The sequence below is a fragment of the Scleropages formosus genome, chromosome 25 (genome assembly GCF_900964775.1).
Source record: "Scleropages formosus chromosome 25, fSclFor1.1, whole genome shotgun sequence".
Lineage (NCBI taxonomy): Eukaryota > Metazoa > Chordata > Actinopteri > Osteoglossiformes > Osteoglossidae > Scleropages > Scleropages formosus.
The window spans coordinates 11,259,648-11,285,906 of record NC_041830.1 but is presented as its reverse complement, the minus strand read 5'-3'; the positions used below and the strand labels follow the sequence as shown (position 1 = coordinate 11,285,906).

The 26,259-nt window shown below is 46.3% G+C and overlaps 2 protein-coding genes and 2 long non-coding RNA genes across 6 annotated transcripts; 3 read left to right on the top strand and 1 right to left on the bottom strand.

Annotated features, from left to right (window-relative positions):
• The first annotated feature begins 5,004 nt into the window (after window positions 1–5,004).
• On the top strand, window positions 5,005–14,050 carry LOC108921711 (nuclear fragile X mental retardation-interacting protein 2-like). Of its 2 annotated transcripts, XM_018731345.2 has the most exons (4): window positions 5,012–5,472; window positions 8,195–9,676; window positions 10,201–10,233; window positions 10,338–14,050. In XM_018731345.2, the coding sequence occupies exons 1-4, from the start codon at window positions 5,325–5,327 to the stop codon at window positions 10,388–10,390; spliced, it is 1,716 nt and encodes a 571-aa protein (XP_018586861.1). In that variant the 5' UTR covers window positions 5,012–5,324; the 3' UTR covers window positions 10,391–14,050. The 2 variants fall into 2 exon arrangements, with proteins under 2 accessions (XP_018586860.1, XP_018586861.1); XM_018731344.2 differs by lacking the exons at window positions 10,201–10,233; window positions 10,338–14,050 and having other exon boundaries at window positions 5,005–5,472; window positions 8,195–10,186.
• Window positions 11,886–16,472, bottom strand: LOC108921713 (uncharacterized). The gene is made up of 2 exons (XR_001965080.2): window positions 16,111–16,472; window positions 11,886–14,782 (listed from the first exon to the last, which is right to left on the bottom strand). It is a non-coding gene; the product is annotated as an uncharacterized LOC108921713 (long non-coding RNA).
• A 418-nt stretch (window positions 16,473–16,890) lies between these two features.
• Window positions 16,891–19,979, top strand: LOC108921557 (uncharacterized). Of its 2 annotated transcripts, XR_001965056.1 has the most exons (4): window positions 16,891–17,155; window positions 17,249–17,322; window positions 17,865–17,909; window positions 18,998–19,979. It is a non-coding gene; the product is annotated as an uncharacterized LOC108921557 (long non-coding RNA). The 2 variants fall into 2 exon arrangements; XR_001965055.1 differs by having other exon boundaries at window positions 16,891–17,322.
• Window positions 19,980–20,035: 56 nt separating this feature from the next.
• Window positions 20,036–23,207, top strand: LOC108921475 (serine/threonine-protein kinase pim-1-like). The gene is made up of 5 exons (XM_029248978.1): window positions 20,036–20,502; window positions 20,908–21,091; window positions 21,281–21,762; window positions 22,691–22,879; window positions 22,972–23,207. The coding sequence occupies exons 1-5, from the start codon at window positions 20,220–20,222 to the stop codon at window positions 23,076–23,078; spliced, it is 1,245 nt and encodes a 414-aa protein (XP_029104811.1). The 5' UTR covers window positions 20,036–20,219; the 3' UTR covers window positions 23,079–23,207.
• Window positions 23,208–26,259: the final 3,052 nt, after the last annotated feature.

Genomic DNA, 26,259 nt, shown 5'->3' with positions numbered 1-26,259 from the left:
TGTTGTACTGAACTCTGTTTACTTGAGGAATATGCTAATGTGCAAATTATAATTCATTTGCATATTATAATTAACATTAATTATGATGCTCATTAAGAGACGGTCCGGAGGGGTTGGTAGAACGAGCGGCCTGCCAGCTGAAATGAGTGGAGAAATTACTCATCACATCTGGTGATGGAAGTTTTTCAGTACCAGATTAATACCACAAGACTGTGACAATGCTTCTGTCATATCGTGAATGTTTTTGGATACTGAATAAAATATTTTTGCAAATAGTTTTGACAAACTCTAATGCATGAGCTCCTCCTGCCCCCGCTGTCCTGGTCTCTACGGCCATTTTTCCGTTTGTTCTCCTGAAAAGGTTTGGCATTCAGTTGTCGAGTACTGGGCAGTGGCGTGTGATACATATGCACGAGGAGATCTGGTCCGTGGAGAAGCAAAAACAAGTGTGTTGCATGACCTGAACAAAGGACAACTCTTTATTAAACTGCGATCGTTTGGAAGACGCCGACAAGCTTTTGTAAGTTTGCTTTCCATTGGGTAATTACATGTTTGGAAAAATCGTGATCGTTAAACAGTGGCAGGGTGTACATCAGTAATGACGCCTTGTGCTTTCCCATTGGCTGATTGTGTCACATGATCTCCCCACACCGCGTCTAATTGGTGATCGATTGCCCTATGTGTGCATGGTTGCCGTAGGATAATATTCCCTTTCCCTCCTTTTTTTTTAAATTGCATTCAGAGTTTAATTAAGCCATTTTGCATTCAGACAAGCATGAAGAAGATGACCAAAAATGTTCCCAGAATAACAACAGGTTCATGTGATGAGCCATTGTAATTTGACACATTAAGCTTTCCATCCCTCCCTCTGAAGCAGTACTTGAGAAAAACAGGCCTGCTTCAAGAGGGGGCATTCATCTGGGTGAAGAACCTCTTATTCACCCTAAGGGCTGGTTTGGGTTATGCCCCCCCCCCCCCTTCGTTTGTTTGTATGATGACACAATTTCGTTTCGAGAGGACCGGAAGGGCTCAGGATAATAATTAGAAGCTCAACTGTGAACTACCCTGCCAATTACGCCATTTACTTAATGAGGTGTGTAACGATCCTTCGATATTCCAGAGAGGCTATATTCCCAGCAATTGCATTTAAATAATTCATTTTGCAAATGGGTTGATTTGCTTCTCGACAATTGAGCGTTTTAAGAGGCCAACTCATACTGAGCAGCTCTAGATTGACAAAGATGGACCTCGAGCTCTCCTGGTAATGAAAACATTTCTGCTGCATTCACACTCCAACGATCTGATAAATGCGTCTCGACTCGGGAGGGGAGAGCGGTTATAGGGAGGAGTGAGGAAGGAGAGGCAGGGCTGCAGAGCCAGGGGGGAGAAGTGGGAAGGACGGAAGCAAGAGGTGTTCATCCACCACCCTTTTAGCGTTGAGCTGCTTTACAATTAAAACTACTTTAAACTGCCCGAAAATAAATGTAGCTTGTCTTCACAAACTCCGATTAGATGTGGATTGTTGACCCATTCATCCTATAAAGATGTAAACATTCCTCATCTTGTTATTGATCCTCAGAAACACCAGACATGAGTTATAAACACTGTGGAAGCGAGTTGAATTAAGGCGGTCCCACACTCCTACGGGGTCATTTTCACTCCTCTGCAAACTGGGAAAGGGGGCGCAGTGGGTTGGACCGGGTCCTGTTCTCCAGTGGGTCTGGGGTTCAAGTCCCGCTTTTGGGGTGCCTTGCGATGGACTGGCATCCCGCCCTGGGTGTGTCCCCTCCACCTCAAGCCTTTTGCGCCGTGTTGCCGGGTTAGGCTCCGGCTCCCCGCGACCCCGTATGGGACAAGCGGTCCAGACAATGTGTGTGTGTACAAAGTGGGAATTTTAGAAAATAATTAAGTGAATAAAATTCACTTAAAGACACTGGGAAAAGTTAATATGTTTCAAAATTCACAACCTGACCGTTTGAAACATGAGGAGATGGTGCAGTGCTCCTTCTGCCTGCGCAGCTGCTCTGGGGTTTTCAGCTCTTTTTTGGTTTTCGGCATGTTTGTCGTAGCACCGACAGTTCCCCTCTGCCTTCTGCCGCAGTCCCTTCTTTGAACGTGGACCTTCTCCACGTCTCTTACCGACCTCGTGGTTTCTTCCGCCGCTCTGTCTCTGCCAGCCTATTTATCGTGAAAGGCTAGAGGCAGCCGAAGTGTGCAGCATCCCCTCCACTCAAGAGTGCTGCAGATCGGTGTCCAACTGAGCTTCGTGCCAGAGACCCATTGTGCTTACAAAGCAGATACACACACAGCGCGTCTGAGTGTGTGTGATGTGCAGCCTTCTTGTCTGTGTCTTTGTCAGTGTCGGCTTTGCGTTTAAGTGCATCGCCCTTGGAATGCTTGTGTGCGTGTGTGTGTGTGTGTGTGTGTGTGTGTGTGTGTGTGTGTGTGTGTGTGCTGATCGCCCCATTATGGCCTGGTATCCTACCCAAGGTGAACCCTATCTCACACCTTACACTTCCAGGATAGGCTCCTGCCCACCAGAACCCTACTCTGGACGAGTGGTTATCGAAAATGAATGCATAGATCAGTAGATAGCTTTGACTAAAGTTCTCTGAGAAACTTAAACGGCGAAGAAGTGGAGGGATGTTTACGCCAACCCTTTATTCATTGTGACTTACGAGTGGTTTTGAACTCCTGGCCCCAGCTGTGTTTGTAAGCTGAAGTGTCATCCGCTTGCAAACATGTCGTCCTCGGTTCAGCGTAAACATTTACACTTTGCCAGATGTGTATTTTACTATATAAACTCATTCCCCTGCATAAACATCGAACTGGCCCAGTCGAAGGCGAATTTCCTGCCGCTCAGCCAGTCCTGTTAGTGATGTCAGAAGGTACAGAACAGTGATGTCTTTGTGCTCCTTAAGTTCATCTTAATAAGTTCTGCGTACCCCTTAAGTTCAGGCACAAGACAAGACAGACACAGAGGAGCTGCAGGAGAGTCGTGGTCACGGATGTGTCAACAGGATCTTCGTGGCCCTTCCCAAACCAGGTAAAAACAGAGTTCCAGCACAACTGGGGGACGCTGCCCTCTTGTGGCCAAGTGGAGAACCTGCACTGGCGCTGAGTTTGTGCTTCGGATGAAATGTACAGACTAACCGGAGGACTGGAACAATTTCTGTGGGTACAGACCTGTGAAGGGTCTCAGACCCATCTCTTTCAGAGCCAATTCTCCCCTGATCCCCTGACAGCTAAATATAAGAGTCCACCACTATCTGCTATGATTATCGATATATTTTCTATTTGAATGTCACTTCTATAGGCAGCTACTTGAGGGATGTGAACCAGCAACATGGTGGTATCAGACAAACAAGCTGGACTTTGATAATCCCGTGTCTTTGTCTAATGCTCTTCATCTGTTGTTGGTGCACTTTCATTTACTTTGACTTCTACATCTGTTCCCAGGGGGTGCGGTGGTGTAGCGGGTTTGGCTGGCTCCTGCTCTTTGGTGGGTCTGGGGTTCAAGCCCTGCTTGGAGTGCCCTGTGATGGACTTGGCGACCTGGCCTGGGTGTGTCCCCTCTCCCTGTGTTGCCGGGTTAGGCTTCGGTTTTCCGCGACCCCCGCTTGAGACAAGCGGCTTCGGTCAGTGTGTCCCTTTGGAGAAAAACGCCTCCTAAAGGTACCAGTCGAATGATTCCCTTGATCTGCTTATCTTTCAAGGTGTAGCTGGTTCAGACTGAACATTTTTTTTTTTTTTTTTTGACTAAAACAGTCCAAGGACATGTAAATAGTTTTGACATTTATTCTTTGCAAATGCATGTAATGATATTTTTAAATCAACAGGTCAACCGCTCCTCAAGATCTGCTGTGTGTGTGTGTGTGTGTGTGTGTGTGTGTGCCCTCATCATACCAGAATCCACACCTCTCAGTATCCTCCACTTGTTGGACACCGAAAGTCAAGCCAAGGTCCTGGTCCCACTTTTCCCTCAGTGTATCACACGGCAATATTTAATACTTGGCCTAATGTTTGACGTTACCAAGCAACACAGAATGTTTGTCGTTACCTAGTAACACAGAAAGGTGGTACAGGCTTCGGCAGGATAACGTGTAATTTATTTGTCACTTTTTCGGGTAGAGGATTCTGGTGAAAAAAACAACTATGAAGTACTGTGGTTTTAAAGAGGGGAAAATAAGTTTATATATATATATGTGTGCATATCTCCGAGGCCCACGAGCCGTCGACAGTACAGTGATCCACACATATAATGGTCATTTAAAGTACATAAGTATTCATAATAAATCACTGCACTTTAGTATTACAGTTTAGTGATTAGCTCGAAAAACGCATTTTAACTTATTTTAAATCTCAGTGGAGAGACAAGCAACAAAAAACATTGTATATAAATTGATAGCATTTTCAATACACGTGGATCATGGCTCTGCAAAGTAGATATTAAAGTAACTTATGCCTCGCTTTCTCTGGAACTCTGCTTTCTTGCAGAATAGAGTTTATTTGAAAATGCAAACAATGTTTCTAGTAAAATCGACCTGTCGTTTGACAAATAAGTTCAAACTGGTCCAGTTTTTACTACCGGACGGTTTATGATGTCACACCAGTTGAACGTGGGGAGCATAGAAATCACATATAGCCTAGAATAAAAACAACTGAAATTTGCAGAGGCCAGCGTGTCGTTCAAAAATACATATTAATTGTATTGTAAATGTTGCACGGCCAGTGTGCTATATATAGAAAAAAAAAAACATTGCTTTCTCTTTCAGTATGCAATTATACTGTAATTTTTATGAAACTTTTAATTTTCCTACTTTGTTCTGCTGGTTGTGATCCCTCCCAAAAAATCATAACAAAAATGCCAAAAGCTGGATTCACTAAATTCATATTATTTTTTTCGTGGGATTAATTTAGTTTTCTTTTAATTAAAAACCTCGTGTAGTCCGTGTGGGTTAATAAGGTAAGGAATATGAGGCAGTATTTCAGAAGAATCTTTAAATACAGGAAAAGGTACACAATAGGAGGATGGAAAGGAATCTGCAGTAGGACACCGGGAAAATAAACTTTAATAAGACCGAAAAATACAATGTAAGAATCGCTATAAAGAACTTTGTATGCGTACGCCATCAAAATCTATTCGCATGTAATTTCTATGCTCTTCGGGGTTGCGGGACGTGCTAACGTGGGAACGTGCTGACGCAAGCGGTCGCTGTCGTGTCCGACCAGCGCTTCCTGTGATTGGACAGCAGACAGAGTCCATACTACGGTGAGCCACGGTGTGCGCTGGTTGAGGCCGGATCTTCTCTTCCAGCACTTCAATGGAGGACCGGCCCAGCGAGCGGGCGCACGACAAACGGCAGCACCGCGGAGAGGAGCGCAGCCCGTGCCGGCCCAAGCGAGCGCTGAGGAATGGCCAGAACCGCTGCGAACTCCAGCGCCAGCAGGAAGCGCCGTCGAAGAAAGCAGGTGGGACGACGAGCGGGAGCCGAGCGCCGTCGCGCTGCGGGGACGAGGCGAGGCGAGGGAGGCGGCCGGGTGGAGGCCGGGGCCGGCGGTGAACTCGCTGCTGGCCGCGCCCGGAACAGTGTCTGTGCGCCGACTGGGTGTATATTAGATTGATTGATAGATGATGTGGATGGATGGATGGAAGCGCAGTGAGTGAGTGACCTTGCTTGCTTGCGTCGCCTCGTTCATCATCACCGTGGTGCCCGCTGAGACTCAGAGAGTACGGGATTGGCAACGGACCGGCGTCCGCGCTGCGGGCTCCTGTCGTCGGGCCTGGAGACGCCGGGGAGGGGGGGAGGGGGGGAGGGGGGGAGAGAGAGAGAGAGAGGAGGCTGGAGTGCCGTTCGCTTCGGGCCGCCGAGCTCCGGCTTCTGCTGGAATGTTCCTCGCGCCCCGCTCCTACTTCCTGTCCGCCATGTTGGAGGCTCGTGGCTGCTCGGCACCGCGGGCTCGGCATCGTGTGTCCGCGCGGGACGGGGAGACGACGTGCGCGTCCCCGCGGTGCGGCCGGTCGCTCGAGTCGGCTCTCGCGCTCGAAGAGCAGCACAAGCTCTTGAGTCTGAGCAGTCGGAGCCAGTAGTCGAGTAGGTAGCTCGTCGTGTAGGTTACCGTAGCGTAGCGTAGACGTAGTAGCGAGCGGTTTGCTTGCGCTGACTGAGTGACGCCTTTTCTGTTCGGAGTTTGAGGCCAATGGCTGCCTGCGCCCCCCCCCACTCTATCCAGAGGCCTCAACTTTACAAAGATATTTACATTTACTCATTTATCCCACGCTTTTCTCCAAAACCACCGATAGTCACAGTGTTAATCTACTTAATTATTTAAGCATTTATACAGCTGGAAAATTTTACTGGAGCAATTTAGGGTAAGTATTGCTCAAGGGTACTACGGCTGAGGCGGGATTCGAATCTACGACCTCTGGGGTCCAAAAGCAGCAGCTCGAACAGTTCCATAATTAATAACGTATATTATATTATTATGTATTTGCGGTCAGTTCGACATACTTTCATCCTCAAGTTCTTTCCAAAATGACATGATCAGAATCAACGAGGAGGTTTGCGCAGCAGAGACAAGTTTGAAGTTACACGGATCGGTCAAGAGAATTCAGTGTAGCTGTTTTGTTTATTTTTTAGTTAATAATCCCCATTTTTGTGTTTTCTTGACACGTTATTGCCCATTTCTGCACGGTTCTTTAAAGGTTATTGGCCAGTTCACCAAGTTTGACAGATCGTTCCCCATTTCACCGCAGCTCTTCAGATATCATCGCCCATTTTTCCCCCTTAAGGTTTGGACAACATGGACGTCCGCTTTGTGCCGTAGCTTCCGGTCTGATACTTATTCGGTGTCGCATCTTCGCTTAATGTGTCCAACCCCTCTTTTTCTTCGTGTCTCCGGTGATCCGCTGTGCGGAACGCGGCTGCAGAAGCCCAGCGACAGCGGAAAAGCAGACCGTCGACTGTTTAAGAAACGCCACTATAAAAGGACCTCGAGGGATGTTTTCCCCGAAGTTAAAAAGGGGAACTAGTCAATGTTGTGTCACCAGAGTTGGCCGTTGGAGAACGCGGACGTCGCGGCGCACGCATCGCAGCGCTTTTACGATTCTCCGGGACCTCCCACCGAGATGGACCATAATGTGAACATCATTCGCTATTCAAATTTATGTACACCGGCAGTTGTTTCTGGAATGTTTTTAATGGGTGTCCTAGCAACGGAGTGAGCAGAAGGTTCATTTTCCCCCAGTCTTGATCCTCATCAGTGGTCACCTCCCCAGCTGTCTGTTGCGTGCTGATATTTTCCAGTTTTTTTTAATCTTTTTTTCTTGTTTTTTTATTAGTTTTAAGTTGCTGTGTATTTTTTTTTTTTTGTAAAATCCTGTTTGCAGCAGTGCAGTTACCCTCCGAGTTGAAAGAGCTCCCAAACACGATGGGTGTCGGAGCACATTAATTCCCATCTACAGCTCATGTCTGGTGTTCTGAGAGTCAATGATCAATAACCAGATGAGGAACAAAGCACTTGCTTCTGGGATGAATCTGTTAACAGTTTGCATCAGACAGGAGTTTGTAGAGATGTTATGTTCTTTTTTTTAACATTAAAGGATGCTTTTCATTATAGATGCAATGAATGTTTTTGCAGAGCTTAACCTGTGGACAAATGGAGGTTTATCTGTATTGTTCAGCTTTTACTGAATTGGATGGATGATAAAGTTGAAAGTGGCCTAGGAGCTGATGAATGTCAGCAGAATCTTAGGATGAATTGCACACAATCTCTATTCAACAAGAGGTGGAAAATGACTGAAAATTAAAATATTCTTTTTAAATTGACTGAACGTAGGGTTGTTGTCTTTAGTCAATATAACTGTGAAAGAAAATTGAACCGCTGCTTGTTCTTGGCTTATTAGTACTGAGCATATAACCATACCAGGTGAAACACCTTTTTCAAAGGTATGACAGTAGCCACAGGGAGTGGGACTCACACTGGCAACCTTCAGGCTATAGGTTTGTTCCATTAACCTGCTATGTTAGCTGCTGTGCTTTGCTCTCTGAGCAGTCTGAGGAGCATCTTCTCATCTACATCTGACAAAGTATTCCTCAATTTGCGAAGAAGCCTTGCAGAGCCAAGCTTTCAGGACCATTTCTACTGGAACATCTCCTGTCTTGGGTGACGTTACTTTACTCTTTCTCCGCAGGCACCAGGAAAGTGAATGGCAGTTCGGCAGAAGCAGAGCAAACACCTTGCGCTGGTGGCTCCATCCTTTGCAGCAATGGCAGCGGGCAACACCGAGAGAGCAGCTTCGGGGTCCGGCACCTGGGCAAGGCCACTAGCTGTGTGCTGAAGGCGGCCAGCAGAGGAACTCCTGCTAAGGCTGCTGGGGACAGCAAGAACAGCAGAGAGCCCATCTTGCTCCTCAACGGAATGGTGGGGCTCGACTCTGGCTGCGTTACCAACGGTTACCCTGCCAAGCGAGTGCCGGACACGGACAGCAGCAGCTCTGAGAGCGGCTACGCCACGCCAGAAGGTGGCACAACGGTGCTGAAGGGCAGCGTCTTGTCCTCGAGGCGGGACTCCGTGCCCTCCAGTCCAGAGATGGGCAAGAAACCCTCTGGCGTGCGTCCGGATGACACGAGGGCCCCCTCCGGCCCGGCAGCAGCAACTGGAGAACCGCAACGCAAAAACTCGGACGCAAAAGTGGCCAGCAGAAGGTTCGAGGAGCGGCCCGGCAGGAGCAAGACTGCCACGCCTGTGCCCTTGAAGGAGGACACGTGGACTTTGTTCAGGCCACCTCCCGTCTTTCCCGTGGACAACAGTAGCGCCAAGATTGTGCCCAAGATCAGTTATGCAAGCAAAGTGAAGGAGAACCTGAACAAAATGGCACCGGAAGAGGGCCTGATCAAATCCCCCCCTCCACCTGTCGTGAGCGCTGCCACCACGAGACTGTCACACGTCCCCATGTCTGCCGTGAAAACTATCCCTTCGGCCAGCTTCTCCAACGGCCCCCTTTGTACAGATGGCACCAGCTTCCCCCCCAGCCCATCCCTGCCCGCTGTCCCTGTGGCCACCTCCTTCACTGGGGCCGACAATGCAGCGGTTCCCCCCAGTAACAGTAGTGGCACAACTTTGCCCTTGGCTGCCACAGGCGAGCACAGGAAGGCCGCTCTCTTTGTTTGCCCTTTGACCCTTTCCAGTATGCAGCCGGTGCTTCCCAGCGCCCGTCTACCGGATGCCCCTGCTCCTGAGGCAGGCCGTAAAGCCCTGGTTGACATCTTCCACAACGAGTGGGGGCTGTCCTTCATCAACGAGCCCAATGCGGGTCGCCAAGGGGTGCCCGGTGGGCTGGCCACAGTGACCTTTCAGGCAGGGAACGAGCCCTCTGCCCCAGCTCTTGAACCTCCAGTTGTTTCTCCTGCATGCCAGCAGGACAGACGGACTAGCGGCCCACCCCCTAGTGGTGCACTGAGGGTGTGTGCGCCTACCGCACTTGTGAGCGACAGTGGGACCTGGACCCAACCGTTGGGCTCTGACTCCCACGAGGCTGAGGTTGGGGACACGACCCCCCTCGTGTCCCCTAGCACAGAATGCCGCTCGGTGAGCCCTGCGACGCCTCCGGAGCCAGAGGCCGACAGGAAAGGGGTGTTTGATCTAAAAGCTGCTGTTATCTATCATACTAAAGGTAGGAGTCTCTGTGTTGGAACTCTGAATCTGAAGGGTGGGTCCGGTTTTTCACAGCAGCTGCGTGCGGGGTTTGAAATTCGCAACAAGCAGATTTTTGGGGCATTTTCATGTTTTAGTTGACATATCGCAGGTTGTCTTGGTTACTAGACCCATTACTGTAGGTCCGGCAAAAAAGGTTTATGATGCATTATTCCGTTTTCTAGACAATTGTCCAAGTCCTGCTCCCAAAGATGTGCTATTGTTTTAAAGTATAGAATTTGCTTAGTAAGGTGCGTTGGGACTCTTGCAGGACAATGCATTTTGAACGTACTTTTAAAAAAAACATTTGTTCTCTTGAGTGGACAAATGCTTCGCTGTGTCTCTGCAGGATATACAGCTTAATGTTATGTTTTCCTGGCTGAAGTTCCTCGACTTTGAAGGGCTGTACATGTATAGGTGCTGCTAACATGGGTACGATGGCAGGGACTTGAGTGTTTGGGCTCTGTTTCATCAAAATGACTTTTACCTGTGTTTTAATTGCAGAGATTGAAAATATACTGAATCTGCAAAAACAAGGTAAGGTGGTTTTTAGTGTAACTTTACACCTCCAAAAGAGGCACTGCGTACAAGCCAGTGCAGTCCAAAGGTGTCCTATGACCTTCTTCTCTTCTTTCTGCCAGATCCAAAAAGAGTGGTGGTTTACAGTGAGACCGTGGACTGCGTCGGTCAGTGAGGAGCGACTGGGAATGCTGGCCTGCTTCTTCTTCACCTGGGTGCTGTGGCTCTCGCTGCCCTGGCAGTCACGTGTGCTCCTTTTCAAAGTAAACCGTTTCTACGCTGATGACAGCCATCACTTGGGGCTGTGGACCTTCGAGGGTTCGGGACACGGGTCATGTGTGTCTTGATCGGTGCCGCAGGAGGTTCAGATGGCACAGTAGGACACATTTTGGGGAACCAGGGACACGGAAAATTGGAACCTTTGAGAACCAGTTGCCAGGGTGAGCGCGGGAGTGGGGCAGAGACACTGAAAGACGACACGCAACGAATAGTCTGCTCCCGCTCGAGGACCTGACCTTGGATCGAATAGTGACTGCGATGACCTCAGGGTTGAGATGGAACTTTGGGCTCCGAGAGCATTTCCTGTGTGGAGGGAATAGAAAGGGCAGCCACCTGGTGCCCTAAACCATTGTCCAGGAACAACCGGTTCCTAATGGGACACCTTGGTCATGTTCCTTCATGGATTCAGTTCAGTTGGACGTGTGTGTCGAGACACACGTGTACAGTGACTTGGAATCAGTTTATATAGGATAGAATGATGCAACAGTTTGACCTTTTTTGTGAAAGGATGCCTTGACACAAATGGAAATACAAAGCAATGTCCTGAGGAGTACCTGGAACACATGGCTGCAGGTGGGGGGTGAACATGGGACATGAAATCTGCACAAAGAGGACCGAAGGTGTTAGTGTTGTCGCCCTTGAGCGGGAGAGCGTAGGGCCTGTTGGATGTTGGTAGCTCTCTGTACCGAAGTGGAACACCGAGGGCCGAAGAAACAGATTAGCGATCGATTATCCATTTTGTCAATGTTTTCATACACTTTTTCGCCAGTTTTACCCGCCCCCCGGTTTCCGTTAGCAAAGTGCCAGCAGTGCCGAGTGCTGACATGTCGTTCCCTGTTGAGATAGCTAACTGGAAAGCTGTTTCAGACATGCCGCACCTCATGCTCATGACTGTCCTTTCTGAGAGTGAGGTTCACGCTCAGAGACGTGGGGATGTGAGCTAAGTGCTGGTGGAACCAAAGCTGTATCGACCAGCGCAGGGAGCTGCTCTACTTTGTCCCCTGACACAGGCTGCCTGAGGTTTGTCTCGCCCAGCTCGCAACGTTCTTAAATGGGGAGCAGGTGGTGTGGAGCTATGGACCTGGGTTCTGATCCCACCTCCTGTCATAGTACTTTTGATCAGGGTACCTACCTGAATTGATGCCATAAAAATTCAGTTAAAGTAGAATAGAAATCTGTGTTAAATCACCTGGGAGGGAAGTGTCATCTAGTTAGTAATTGTAGCGAAGAAAAAAAAAAAAAATCAACATTTCGGCTTCCTGTGCAGCTTTGGTCCACCAGCCCAGTGTCCTACCCACCTCTCTGCCTTCATCCTCATTGGCCCAAAGTGTTTTTAAATAATCATTTTATTTTATCAGCTGTTCCTCATGTGTCATTTCTTTTTGCACACCAGTACTGTGGCTGGGTGGGGGTCAGCAGTCCCTCGGCCCCTCGACAACCCAACTCCCCAACGGTCCTCCTCTTGCTTGTCCCACAAGTCCTTCTCCGTGTTCTGTTTGACTTATTTGCACTTTAGACTTGTTTTGAACAGAGCTATTTGGAATAAGTGGTGGTTGTAGTATCCCCTGCGAATTGTGGCTCTGGGCTCTTTCCTTACGCATGAATAATCACTCAGGTAGAACTAGGGAAGCCATGCGGTGACAAAATGGGTTCGCACCTTTTCATTGCCAAATGTTGCTGAGGTCCTTGTTTATTCACCGTTCCCCTGCCACCTGTGCTGCGTGTTCAGGAGGTTTATTAACCGCGCCTGTTGGCTTTATGAGACTCTAGAGCTTGGAGGGATGGCAGTTAAGGATCTGCCGTGTGCTCCGCCCTTTCTTGTTTCGTTTCAGAACCCGCGGTGATGGGATGGGAGCGCACTGCCGTATCGCTGTGCTCTTCTTGCGGTCCACTTGCTGGCTGCTTCCGGATGTCCAGGAGAAAGCGGTGGGCACTCTGGGTGCGGCGATTGCGAATGTTTTGGATTAAAGTTTCTGAATGGGTGTTTCTGCTGCAGCTAGTGCTTCCTTCTCCTTTACTCCTCACTCTAAGATAATAATAGGGATGGTTTCAGGTGGGAAGATCCTGCAGGCCTGTACCTGGACAAAAGGGGATTTCGTACCTGTTTGCGGGGGGAGGGGGGGTCCTGCTTCTAGGTTTAGGAGGTCGGGGTTATTAGCTAAGGCTTTTTAGTGTCTTAAATTGCAGCAGACAACCAGCAGTGTTTGCACAGTGTGTGTTGTCCTGTGTGTCTTCACTACTGTCAGTAACGGACATGTCAGCTGTGCCGGTGCGCTCCGGGTTTGGCTTCTTCGCTAGATGTTGGCATCAGTTCTAGTCCCGCCTGGGGCCTGTGAAACTGCCCTGATGTGGCGAGGGATCCGATCCCTTCGCTGCAAACACTGGAGAGTGATCGAGACTGTAGGCAACACACAGGAGAGCATTTTATTTCTTGGTTTTATTGCTTTTTCTGCTAGTAAATGTAATAAAAATGGGGGGAAAGAGCACTTCATTTCATGTGGCGTTTTAAGGGTGTTTCACAGCCGCCTGTTTTTGGGATGAAACCGGAAACTGGTCAAGTCGACTGGAGCGGCATTGAAATGGAGAGCAGGGTGGGTGTGCAAAACTGGGTGAAGCTGCTGTGGTCGTCCTGTGAAATGACCGCGTTTATCCGCCCTGCAGACAGCAGCTCTCGTACGCTGACCTTTGGAAGTCGGCGCCGGGTTCGGCTCAGAGAGGCATCCAAGGTGTGAGCTGAATCCCAGTTGGATTAGACCCCCAGTTATGCTGGACCACTTGCCCCAGCCCATGTGGCTGTTGCCATGGTAACAATATGCAAACTGTCCAGTGTTGTTCAGCTCTATTGTAGCATGTTCAGGTTCTAAATTTCCTTTTTTTTTTTTTTTTTTTTTTGGTAAAACGTTTTGAACTGAAAATGTTTGTCGTACAGAAGATGGTTTTCTGGTAGAAATGGGCTGAGGATCATCTGCTTCCTATGCAAGGCAGCGCTCGGTGCTCTTTCAGTGTTCAGTCCGACTTTCGCAGAAAACTTCAGTTTCGCAGCAACTTGGTTTCATGCATTTCTGTTTTGTTTCGTCTGTTTAACATGCTGTCATGTTCTTGAATTGTCACTTTATTTTTAGATGCACAGTGTAGATTTAAGCCACGCCTCTTAAGATGGCCAAGAGTCAAGCAATGAGTGTTTGTATGTCACATTAGATCATGACTATTTATGTTTTGAAGGTAATTAACTCTGATTAGTCAGTGTTAATGTCAAATAATTACCACAGTGAACATTTCCTGGAGTTTTTCTCTGGATTTGGGAAGCCGGTGTCCTTTGACCACTGTCGCGGTCACCTCCCCCTCCCCCATTTGGGCTGTGGTTTGGTTCTAATACGATTGTTGGTATCGCACTAAAACGAGTGCTGATGAACAAAACTATTTTGTTAAAACACTTGAGGAACCTTCACGGTTGAGCTGACCCATCTGACTATCACACAGAGCGCCAAGGGAGGGGGTTTGGACCCCCAGAACAGACCGGTCTACGATGGGTGATGTCTGTGTACATGACTCTGAATACCAGAAGTGCTGCTTCTCTGTTTCTGATTGTCTGTAATGAGAAATTCTGGCCACTGTTTTATATCAGCTTTTATTTATCTGTGTTGTAAAGTTTATCAAACCCTTGAAGACTGGTGGGCCACACTGGTGACCATGTTCCCAAAAAGGTACATGGCCTCCATATTGATCACATGTTCAGATCCAGGCCAGTCAGATGACTGCTCTCACATGTTAGTTGTGGCAGGTGTATTGGCCAAATCGGAGACCCCTTTTTTATTATTATTGTTATTATTATTATTAAAAGTCTGACCATGAAAAATGTACCCCTTATGGTCTCAGTTTCACAAATGGCAGTGAACCTTTTATTTTAAAAGAAAGCATGAATTGAAAATATGACAAAATCCAAACCAGTGTACTAAATTCAAAGAGAAATTGAAAGTATTTTAATAATTTTGGTTTAGCGTTCATTAAATTGTTAAAGAAAACTATTTAAACTGGTTGTCTATTTGTATTTTGTGTATTCATGGAGTTGCAGCCAAGTCCAAAAACATTTGACACGGTAGCAAACCACAGTGCTTTCATTGCGAATCGGTGGTTCACTTCCCGAACACAGTGTTGTCTGCAGCGAAAGAGCACGTTGTCGCTTCGCTCATTTCCGTTCGTCTCACAGGTTATGGAACAGGCTTTTGCTCCATCCATCTTTGTGGGGGGGGGGTCAGACTGTCTCATCGGTGGGCTCTGTAGACGTTTCCTGCAGCAATGAACAGAATGTCGCTGCAGAAAATGAAAGAATTTCTGCATGCGAGTAATGCTACTACACTGGTTACTTTTCTTACGAAGTTTCAACAGTATGGACATTAAGTTTTTTAAATAGCATTTTCTTTACTAAGGTCTATTTTATAACATTTTGGCTGAGCAAATACAACCTGTGTTTACCTTCCAGGTTTATGGATGGCAGTAAAGAACATTCAGACAGAGTAGGAGGCAGGTGTTCAGGGATGGTCTGAATTCAACACATTTCCACAGTGTTTACAGCTCGCAGCTGGTGTTCCTGAGTGTTAGTGATCAATAACAGGATGAGGGACTTTGTTTATGGGATGAGTCCCTCAACAGTTGTCATTGAACAGATCTTTTAATTTTCAGTCATTTTAAATTTTAATGTAGGTCAAAGTTAAAATGTGAAACCTTAGAGTACTTACAGTTATGTTGGAGGTTTTCTCAGAATTGTACCTGTAGATAAGTTGAGCTGACAAACAAAAGACACGCTTGTAAGATGAATCGGCCAGCGACTGACATTTAACGGGAGGTTGGGACATTTTTCTTTTGAGGTTTTGCATTAAAATTGTTGTTGTTGTGAAAAACATTCTTGAGTTCTTGGTATATACCTTTAGCTTTTTACAGTTTTTATAGAACCTAACCTGTGAATAAAAGGAGTAATGCCTATATTGTTGAGCTTTTATTGATTGTGACTTAGTGGTAAAAATGTCTTTAGAGTAGGGAACAGAATTTTGCACCCAGCTGTGCTTGTAAGGTGAGGCTCAGCTGCTGTGTGGATAGACCCCCCCATAGTGAATTATGAGTGATTTCCATTGCAGTGGTTTTATTTGAAAATCCATGGTAAGGCATTGGCCTCATACACACTATGGGGAATTAACTAGTGAGATGCTGAACAGCGTCAGTAAAAATAAAAGTGAAACAAAAACAGAAACGCGGTTAAAAACGGTGAACGTGCTGCCAGCTCCTTGGCCGTCAACGCTCACATCCCGAGTGGGGTCTTGAGGATAATTTCGCTACGGTCCCTGCCGGCTCCTGCTCCACGGTGTTCACCAGAGACCTTGTCACTTTTTCTTAGTGTTAACTTGGAACAAAACTAGTCGTCTTGGTGTTTCTTAGTGTTGAAAAGTACAATAATTTGGCAAAAAAGTGGAAGAACTGGCAGAGCAGTAACTTCCTTCCAGAAACATTGAATTCTACAAAGCAGGGTGCAAGGTTTTGAAATCTTATTCAGATCATAAATCCTGGTGGTTTTTTGGCCTGTCTATGAAGAGACAGACCACAAAAGACTACCAGGTTTCTTACCGTTGAGTTTTCTCTGCTCTGTTCTAATCATTCTCTGCATTCTTGCACTCCTAGTCCTTGACTGCCAGTTAACGGTGACATACAGAAGCCCATCACTTTCTCTCTGCAACAAACGAATTTTAGAAATTATAAGTGACATAATTAAAATTAATATCTTTGAAAGTTGTAAAAAGTGTAACACAAGGACTGAGTATAATAACTGATAATTAACATAGATGTAGCCTATGGTGCTATAGCCCTGCTGCCTCACAGCACCTGCGAGGTGAGAGAGAACGTGGGTTCGATCCCTGATTAGTCTGTATGGCGTTTGTGCCTGCGTGGGTTTTCTCTGGGTGCTCTGGTTTCCTTCTACAGGCAAGAGGCATGCAGTTCAGATGGATTGGTGAAGCTAAATTGTATGTGGCTACCCTGTAATAGACTGGCATCCCATCCAGGGTCTGTCGACCCCCCCCCCCCCCCCCCCCCGCTTTGTGCCTGATGCTTTGGGATAGGCCCCAGTCCACTGGGACCCTAATCAGGACAAGCGGTTATTGAAGTCATAGTAGCTATAGGTTGGGATCCTTAAAGGACTTCACCAGTCCAGCTCTTTTTCCACATTTTACACTTGGTGTAAACCATCAGAGTCCTGAATGTCAATCTGCCAGAAAGCGGCTGGCAACCAGATAAGAGGCGTGAATAATGACTGGCAACAAAATGATCAATACATATAACAGAATACATATCACTGTAACCTGCCTGATGCATGAGACAGAAGAATAATGAATGAAAAATATCTGATTTTAAACTACAGTATGGCAATATCATCATACACAGGTATCATGTTCATTGTTCTCATGAGTTTAGAGCTCATTCAAACTGATACAAGGTGTTTCCCATAAACTGAATGTTTCAAAAACCAAGTAATCAATAGGAAAGATGAATTAAATAATCAAATTAATATCAAAATTAAACTTGTTTCATTTTCCAGTTTAAGAAAAAAAATACATATATACCAGTATAGCACCAAAATACCATGAATCCCGGAAGGATCAACAGACAAGACAAGGTGAGATGCAGACTAACTGAAGGAATGAGGATCTTGTTCCCTCTCATCAGACACCTGTTCACACTTGTTCGCATTTTAACCACTTTGCTCCAGTTCGCCCATTCCGATGCGTGAGGGGTTTGTGCCGCGGGCTGACGGTTCCTGGTTGAGAACTTTCTGGCCCTTTGGTAGGTACCTTTCTTGTCCAGCACTTTATCAGGGATTGTGAGGATGTTTCATATTACTGGATACATACTAAAGGATAGAACTAGTTAGAAATAACTCTGCGCTGTTCCGGGCAGTGCCGGGTGCCTTCTGGCTAGACCCCTCCTGCCCCTCAGCAGACCACGTGCTATCTGCATGCTGGAAAACGTGCGCCAATTGCAAGCATTTCACCGTAGTATGGTGTGTATTTAGTCCTTCCAGATATCGTGGTAACGCCCTTTAACATACAGGCAATGAAACTCATGTACGCTGGGGTAATACTAAGAGGTCCTGCCATCCGTTCCCAGCAAACGTGACTGCTGGTGTAGGTTGGAGGCGTCACTCTTCTCATATCATGGGTCAAATAGGATTTATGGTGCCTGCTGGGGGCCAGTCTTGTGCACCGTATTGGTCTGAGACTGACTAGCGGGGTGGTCTGGCACTGTCCCCAGCCATTGTACGGTAACTGTACTCCTATGTCATTTTTGTTGTGTACTTATGATCCCGCTTCGTTGACTCTGCTTAGGTTGGAACGGCTGTAACGACGTTGGGAGTAAGAACATGAGCAGGGGTGAGTTTGTGGCCAAATGATGTCACATTCATTCTTTACAAATGTACTGTAGTAAAATTATGATTGCTTTAAAAAAAAAAAAAAAAAGTGCATTTATTTTGACGCATGAGTAACAAGAGTAAATGTAACACGATGCTACCCTCCTCGGGTTATAACGCCACAGAGACAAGTTTCTACTTTTTCAAAAAACAAATTTGCAAGTAATTGAAAACCAACAAAAAAGGACTTAGTGGAACAAATGAATGTATGCTGTTTTAGCCACGTTTTTTTTTTCCCCTTAATCAATCAGTGCCCTCGTCTCAGCATTTAGCTGGGAACCTGAATTTCTGTCCTCAGGACAAGCACGCATACTATGGTAATACTAGACTTTGGTTAAGGAGCAGACAGTTTCCACATTTTTACAGATCTTTAAGGGGGCGCGGGAAAGTTGTACTCCCGTTAAGAGTGGTCTGTAAACAATGCTCTGACCCTAGCAACAGTCAGTCAGGCTTGCGTACCTAGCAACTGTCACTAAGGTCCGTTCGCAGATGAGGTCAAACATGATTAACTTGAGTTGTCCTGGTTGTTGGTGACTTGTTTTCCTATGAAAACACTGGCTCCTCCCTCGTTATGGCTGGTCAAGTTAGAAATTTTCAGATTCATTCTCTTTTAGTTGTATTTTCTCAACTGATTTTGCAGTTTTTGAAATATGTTTGTTACGAAGCAAAGGCAACCTGTGTTTAAGCAGTCAGCTGATGGGTACCTGTAAAGCAGAGTGTAGGACCGCTTGAATTCAACTCCTTTCCACAGTGTTTACACCTCGTGCCTGGTGTTCCTGAGTGTTGATCAATAACGACAAAATGCTGAATCGATAATTGGCGCTGAAAGGAGTTTTTGGAGACCATGATTTTTTTAAATATTCCGTCATTAGTTTTAATGTAGCCGGAAGCCAATAAAATACTGAAAAGGAAACATTTTACTAAGTATTTATTACAGCTTCATAGACAGTCGCTTCGGAGTTAAACGAAACAAAGTGCGAAGATTTCTAGTCTCAGATGTTTGTAAAATTTGAGCAGCGGGATCTGACGTTTTGACTATTTAAAAAGCAGGATGGCAGGATTTTTCGGGAAGTTGTGCGAGTCTCGGACGAGTATTGAGCCTTCGCAGAGGAGAGGAAGGGCGTCTGAAGCCTTCGGGCGGTTTTGGAGCCTGTTTTTCCGTTCAAGAAGAACCCCTCCGAATGTCCATGACGGTGAGCTCAGTTGCCGTATTGAGTGCGTTGTTGCAGGTAAGACTTTAACAAATACTCTAATTGATTTTCAGAAACTGCTTGTGCTATTCATGGTCACGGTGCTCCAGAACTTATCCTCTTAGCACAGGGTGAAAGGAAGGGTATATAGACCACGGGCAGAACGCCAGTCCATCACAGGGAAGTCACACACATGCTCATTCTCTCATATCCATTAAATCATATGATGGGCATGGATCAGAAACAACTGAAAAGTGGATATAAACTCAAGTCCCTTTGGGATGAAACGCTGAGCACGAACCACGGTGAAAAACCTCGAGATAAGGACATGTCATGTAGGTGAGTGAAACAAAGAGGGATGTGCATCCCCTCCAGCCTTGTGCCCTGTGTTGCCGGGTTAGGCTCCGGTTCGCCGCAACCCCACTTGGGACAAGCGCTTTCAGTGTGTGTAATTTATTTCGGTTCTAATGTTCCCTTTACAATCTTTATGACGTGCTTTGACAGCAAGCTACTTTATGGCCCCTGTTTCTGGTGGGGGTAGCACTTGTGCCTCAATATGCCTTGGATGTGGAGTTTGCATCCCTTTCCTCCTACACTCTAGACTTGTTTCAAGTATATGGGTATAAAAAGGAAGCGCCGGCACAGGTAAGGAACTTTTGTGAGAGGGGTTGCGATCGGGGTCGGTGTCGGGGTCGTGGACATCTTGGGGCACTCTGTCATCGGCGCCTCGGTCTCTCTCTCTCGCTCACTGGTGGGTCCGGGGAAAGAAATGGAGGTAGTGATCAGCTCCAGCTGCTGCTGGCCCGTCCCCGACATGCTACAATGGGTGACTCCCAAGTGCCTGTGTCTAGGTGTGGGTGTGTGTGAGAGAGAGAGAGAGAGAGAGAGAGAGAGAGAGAGAGAGTGTTTGCCCTGTGATGGACTGGTGTCCCCTCCAGAAAGTAACTTGCCTCGCATCCTATACCTCCATGATCCTGCAATGGACAAGCAGTTAAGGGATCTATCCGTATTTTTATTTTGTAGATAAGTCATTTCTTGTAAAAGCATGGATAATTGAAGGAAAAAGTAATGTTTTCTTCCTCATGGTACCAGTTGGCCCAAGAGACTGTGAAGAGGCTGTGGTTGTGGCCCCTGCCTCTGAAGCCATGTTGAGTGTGACCTCTCAGCCGAAAGAGGCCTCGGGTCGGGCCGAGGTTCATCCTGAGGGCAACCAAGGTGTGCTGGAACCTGCGGAGGCCACGTGTGCAGTGAAGGAGACAAAGAGCTCCCATGATTGTGAGAATCCCCACAAAGGGAGGAGGAGATGGATGCTGAAGTGGAAGTGTCGGAGATCCGTGGACCAAGGTACCCTTCTACCTAGCAAAGGTGAGGAGAACAGGTGTCACTTTGCTCAGGAATCAAAACAGTAGTTATTGGGAGGCTAATGAGTTTGCTTTTCACAACATTAGTGATCACCTCTTTAATAATAATAAGCTCACATATCATTTATGGAGTGGCACAGGGGGGCCCCGTTGCTGCTGGACTGTGGGTTGGAGTCCTTCCCATGTTTGGATGGGTTTCTTCATAGTCCAGAAGCATGCAGAATGAAGTAAAGCGCTTGTGTACCCTGCCCTGTAAAAAAAAAAAAAACACGCAAGTGGTTTGTGCCACCTACAATGTTACATTTTATACAAAAAATATATTTGACATTTTTCTTCATGAAGTTAACTGATTTGCCAATTAATACAGCAGTTTAAATTTTTGGTGTTTCAAGTGTGTCCTGTGTGGTAGGAAACTTGAAGAAGCTGTACACCAAGGGAAAGCTCCTGGGCAAAGGAGGCTACGCGTCCGTCTATGAAGGGATCCGAAAGAGCGATGGACTGCCGGTAAAGGGGCACATTGCCACTATAGCCCAGGCATTAATCCCACACTGCATTCCCAAATTAAATTTGGATTGCACTCATTTCAAGGTGTAGCCTGTGTTGGGCCAAAGTCTTTACTATTAATCTCTGTTGTTGTTCTCTCAAGGTGGCCATCAAATTTGTTTCAAAAAGAAAAGTGAAGTGGATGAAGTGTGTAAGTACTTCTAAGTACTGCTATCTGAGCTGGGAAACAGGAGTTGTTTAATAAGAGTCAATGCTGAGATGTACACAGAAAACTAAACTGGTGGTCTTGCCAGATTTAAACCAGAATTATCATCGATTTGTCATGAATGGTGGTATGTGAGTTTGATCCAATTTCCCTCCTGTACCATATCCTCCTCACAGCCTGTATGGAAGGAGCACCTTCCAGTGGAAGTTGCTATGATGAAGCTGGTTAATGCTGCACCTGCCAGCCCTTATGTCCTCAATCTCATTGAGTGGTTTGACATGACATTGAAATATGCCTTGGTGCTGGAAAGACCCCAGGCCTGCCAAAGCCTGACACACTTCTGCAAAGTCCAGGGGGGCAAGTTGATGGAAGAGCAGGCTCGGCCTGTGATGCAGCAGGTGATCAAGGCGCTGAGGCACTGCCAGGACAGGGGTGTTGTGCACCGAGACCTGAAGCCTCCGAACCTACTGATCCAGCCCGAGACACTGCAGGTTAAATTGATAGACTTTGGCAGCGCGATACTTCTGAAAGATGCTGAAGGCCAAAAAATTGTAGGTCAGTGAGACAGCTTGCTTGAGCATTCAACTCAAAGCAGATCCCTGGACCAAACGTCGCAGTAGATAGTGTGGTCTTGGAAGCCCTAGGGGCTGCTGTGTAGACTGCTTCCAGTACATGCTGTTAGTTTCTAAAGTTCCCTTCTGTAACTTGTTTTTACCACTGGGTCAGCCACCCGGGCCTGGACCGTGACTTCTGTTGCTATGAACTCAAGCCCTGTACTAGGGTTTTAGTTATGTCTCTACACAGGTCTCGTGGAGCCACATTAAAAGCACTGAAGGGGTGAGCAACCCCTGGTACTTGGACTCCGCGATTTATTTTTCCCTTTTTGTGACTGGGAGTTTTGGTTCTCCTGGCCTCAGCTGCCTTACTTGTCGAACTCGGCCAAATGTTATTACTGTTTCTCTAACCATATTGCTCAAATCTACAGCTCTGTGCTATACAGTAAAAAGTTCAAATGCATCCACTTTACTGGATTTGCCCAGGTTTTAAAAAAAAAAAAAAGCCAAATTAGAGGCCTGGAAGGTGGTCTAATGGATCAGTAATTCAAAATTTTGGTCCAATGCCCTAGTATTTGTAAAACAGAGTGTGAGCGCATGGGGAATGACTGACCAGTATGGTGGTGGTAGTATCATGTTGGGGGACTGCTTTGCAGGTCAGAGATGTGGTGATCCTTACCAATTGCATGGCAACCTCAAGTAGGGTGGCTGCTACCTCAGAGGCCTTCTCTTCAATCAGGATCACAGCTAGCTGGGCAGTCTTTTTCCAGCAAGACACCGACCTGAAATACACAACTTATGTAAGATCTATCTGGTGAAAAAAGATTGTGAAGGACAACACAAACTAATACATTGTTTTGAGGTAGTCTGCTAGGGATGGTGCTATTTTTTTTTTAATTTGCTTTGCTATGCTAGTCTGAATTGAACTGAATCTCTTACAGGGACAGAGTTCTACATGCCACCAGAGGTGTTCGTGCATCGTCAGTACCTGCCCAGCCCAGCCACAGTCTGGTCCATTGGGGTGACGCTGTACAAGCTGGTGGTCGGCTCCCTGCCCTTCATCAGCAGATGTGACATTATGTCTTGCAAAGTCTGCCTCCAACCTGGAATGTCAAATGGTCAGACAACGGGCGTGAATGTTTTCAGCAGTCTCAGCCTCTGCTTTTTCAGTTCACTTACTGAAGGAATTCCCTCTGCTGTTCCCCCACAGAATGCCAAGATCTGATCACATCCTGCTTGCAGCTCAAACCAGCAAACCGTCCCACACTAGATCAGATCCAGCTCCATCCCTGGTTCCAGTGGGACGAGCACAGTTAAAACCTTCGCCAGCCAAAGCTCAGTATTTACTGTTAGATCCTCAAGTAGTTTATAGAGGTAAATTAATAAAAGTATCAATGTAAGTGTGTGTGGCCTGTGCAGGTGAGGGAACTCACCAGCCCACTTGACCCCCAGAATTCATTTAATTGTATTCATCTGTCTCCAGTGAGAGAGGACACCAAGACATCCTGTTGTCACATGTCAGTTTTTTTTTTTTTATCCCTGTTTTACGAGTCTTTACCTTAGTGTTCTGCAAGGTCCGTGACAATAAAAGTATTTTTTCCTCATTTGACTCGCCCTATCGCTGAGTTTGCCGTCTTCCTGCACTCGAACCAGACATGGTTAAGGTGGTGCCAAAACTCAGAAGATGCTGGACTACTATCTGCATGATTCATCTCTGGTTCACTTCAGATAAAAGGTTTTGCTTCTGCTACAGTGGCAAAGATAACGCATGGAGGCCAGGACAGCAACACGGCTGCAGAATGAATGCTCCATGGGGGGGGGGGGATCTGCTAGCTGCAGCTACAATGAAACCATCATCCACCATCGCTGGTGGTGAGCAGACTCCCCAGAATATCTACCAGTAAACCCTGTAGCCGTTCCGCAGGCTTCAGAGCAATTCTTACATTAAGCAGAATTTCACGATGGACCCCATCAGGTTGTACAAGGATACCAGTTTGCTTTAGTGAGTGTCGGTTGTGCAACAAGGTAATATCTCCAACGATTATTACCTTCACCCAGGTCACCAGAACACTTCGGTCCAAAATGGTTGGGCTGCCATTAACGCTGTAAGAATACAAATGAGATGCATGTTCATTTTGGTTCTTTTGAGTTACATTAGCAGAATATGTACTCTTCCATTTTTTTCAACACCTGTAGGGCTTTTTTTTAAACTCTCTTTTTAATATTTCAGCAACAGCTCCTCAAAGTGCTCCTTCCACCTCCCAAAGGCATCCCCAGTGCCCCGATTCAACTCACCCCTTGTGCGGCCGTTCGTTCTTCGTCGCACCACTGAGGTTGCTCCGGCGTTACCCCTGCGTGGACTGCAGAGGACCTTCTCCAGCACCACGTGCACCATTTGTAGAAAAGCCTGATATTCTGCAAAACTTCAGTGCGTAAATCACAAACAAACAACCCTCCGAAGTTTTTCCCGTTGCGGCCTGCAGTCTGGAGCGAGGCCACCTGGAGCGTGACGTGGATCAGGGTCCCCAGGGTCTCCCCCACCTTTAAAATTCAATGATTTGCGAAGGAGATGTAGCGAAGAGTAATCGAACAAATGACAAGATGAGAAATGTTTTAGAAAACTATGAAGGCACCTGGACCGCCCGTACGCTGCCCCGTTAGATTTCCCTTTCTAGCAACCCATTCTGAAGGCATTAACGTTTCATTTTACTGCGGTACCACCCTTGACTTGTACCGACACTGTTTGTCCTGTATAAATAAATACAAAACTATTAATTTACTATAATTCAGTTTGTATACAAGCATTAGCCTGTTACATTTTACTGTTTGTTGGAATCAAATATGTGTTCTGTATTTTTTCATTATGTTTAATCTGCTCTTGTTTTAATGTATTAGTCTCAATTTGCATTGCAGTTCAAGAAGAGTGTAAAATATTTAATTTAGCATTTTAGTGCATGTGTCAGCATTTGTTTTCTCCTCTTCACAAACGGAAAAGTCTCTCGCGCAGAACATTTAAGGGACTCGGAATAAACTGAACTATTGAGCGAGGCTGAGTTAAATTTGCAGTTGCATTTATTCATTCAGCAGATGCTTTTCTCGAAAGCGACGCACGTCTCATAGAAAATACAGCGGAGGTACATCGTGAGGGCCATAAGAAGAGAGAAACGCATGAGGACATGAAGCATTTGGGGATTAATAGTTGTTTGCTGCTGTGTTGAATCCAGTTTTGGATTTTGTGGGCACTTCTACGGCGTACGGTACTTCCATTTTTTTTTAGTGATACTTGTAGGACTTTGGTTGTACCTGATTGATTGTTAGAGGCTATTTTGTAGATAATTTCTTTTTTTTTGGAGTATCAGAGATGGGTAGTACTCAATTACACGCACTCCATTACTTGTACTTAATTCCCGAACAATTAGGAACGTTTGTTTTTACCGGAGCAGTTCAGGGTAAAGTACCTTGCTTATGGGCACTACAGCAGGAGACGGGATTTGAACCTACAGTTTCTGAGTCCTTCAAACACCACAGTGGCTGCTGCCTCCTGAGAAAGTGATTTTAAACATATTGAGTAAGTTGAAGTCTTTTGTTCCATATTCTAAGTGTTGCGTTTTATCCAAGGTTTTTTTTTTTTTCCAGAACGGCTCCGTAAAATTTTATACCATGTAAGTACAAAGTATTATGAACCAATAACTGCTATGCGAGAGTTTTTAGTCAACGTCAGATGTATGTTAATTCATAAAAAGCTTCATGTGCAAATTGCATTTCTGCTTCTAAATGAGATGGTGATGATGGTTAGCAATAGGTGTACAAAGATACTGCATTTGGCGGTGGTTAAATTTGTGTAATTCTGATGGCTTAACTATTTCCCTTTACTAAAAAAAAAAAAAATGTTGCACCCAGGGTGTCATAAAAAAATGAAGATGTTACTTACAGTATGGAACACTGGGAAGGTGGTCATGGTTCTGCACTTAGCCGACACCTGTAGAGGTAAAAGATGACTTACGATGTCAAAGGGTACAGGATGCCAATTATTACGGTAAGAGTGCAACACGAAGCACCATCCCGCGGCTAAATTCTCAGTCAACGGACAATTTCGCATAACTGACAAGATCAGTGCAAGAATCAAACTACAACAACCGTCTTTTCTCACCCTTTGCGCCAAGACGGCGTTGGAGCGATAAGGCCGCATTGAGATCGACGCGGTAGAGCCGATGCCGAACGGTCCCAAGGCGTCGCAGGAGGAGGAGACGGTCGGGAGGAATGGGAACGAGACTGATGTTAAGCAGAAGCTCGTTGAACAGTTTGGGAGCTGGTGGAGATTAGGGATCTTGTCTGGAGGAGGAGGCGGCACAGAGAGCAGGGGAACTAGTGGAAGGAGTTGAGCCTGAAGCCACTGATAAGCACCCGGGGATTAGCAGCGGAGCTCGTTCAAAGTAAACAAATTGTTGGTAAGCCTTCAATAAAGTAAAGTAAAACACTTCATTCCAGCCTAACATTT

What these genes read in the sequence shown, in the direction of transcription:
- LOC108921711 (XM_018731344.2), top strand. Translation starts at nt 5,325, where the DNA reads ATGGAGGACCGGCCCAGCGAGCGGGCGCACGACAAACGGCAGCACCGC. An exon ending in AGCGCCGTCGAAGAAAGCAG is followed by an intron (nt 5,473 to 8,194) that starts GTGGGACGACGA and finishes CTTTCTCCGCAG; the next exon opens with GCACCAGGAAAGTGAATGGC.
- LOC108921475 (XM_029248978.1), top strand. Translation starts at nt 20,220, where the DNA reads ATGGTACCAGTTGGCCCAAGAGACTGTGAAGAGGCTGTGGTTGTGGCC. An exon ending in TGCACTCATTTCAAGGTGTA is followed by an intron (nt 21,092 to 21,280) that starts GCCTGTGTTGGG and finishes AGAAAACTAAAC; the next exon opens with TGGTGGTCTTGCCAGATTTA. An exon ending in TGAAGGCCAAAAAATTGTAG is followed by an intron (nt 21,763 to 22,690) that starts GTCAGTGAGACA and finishes TGAATTGAACTG; the next exon opens with AATCTCTTACAGGGACAGAG.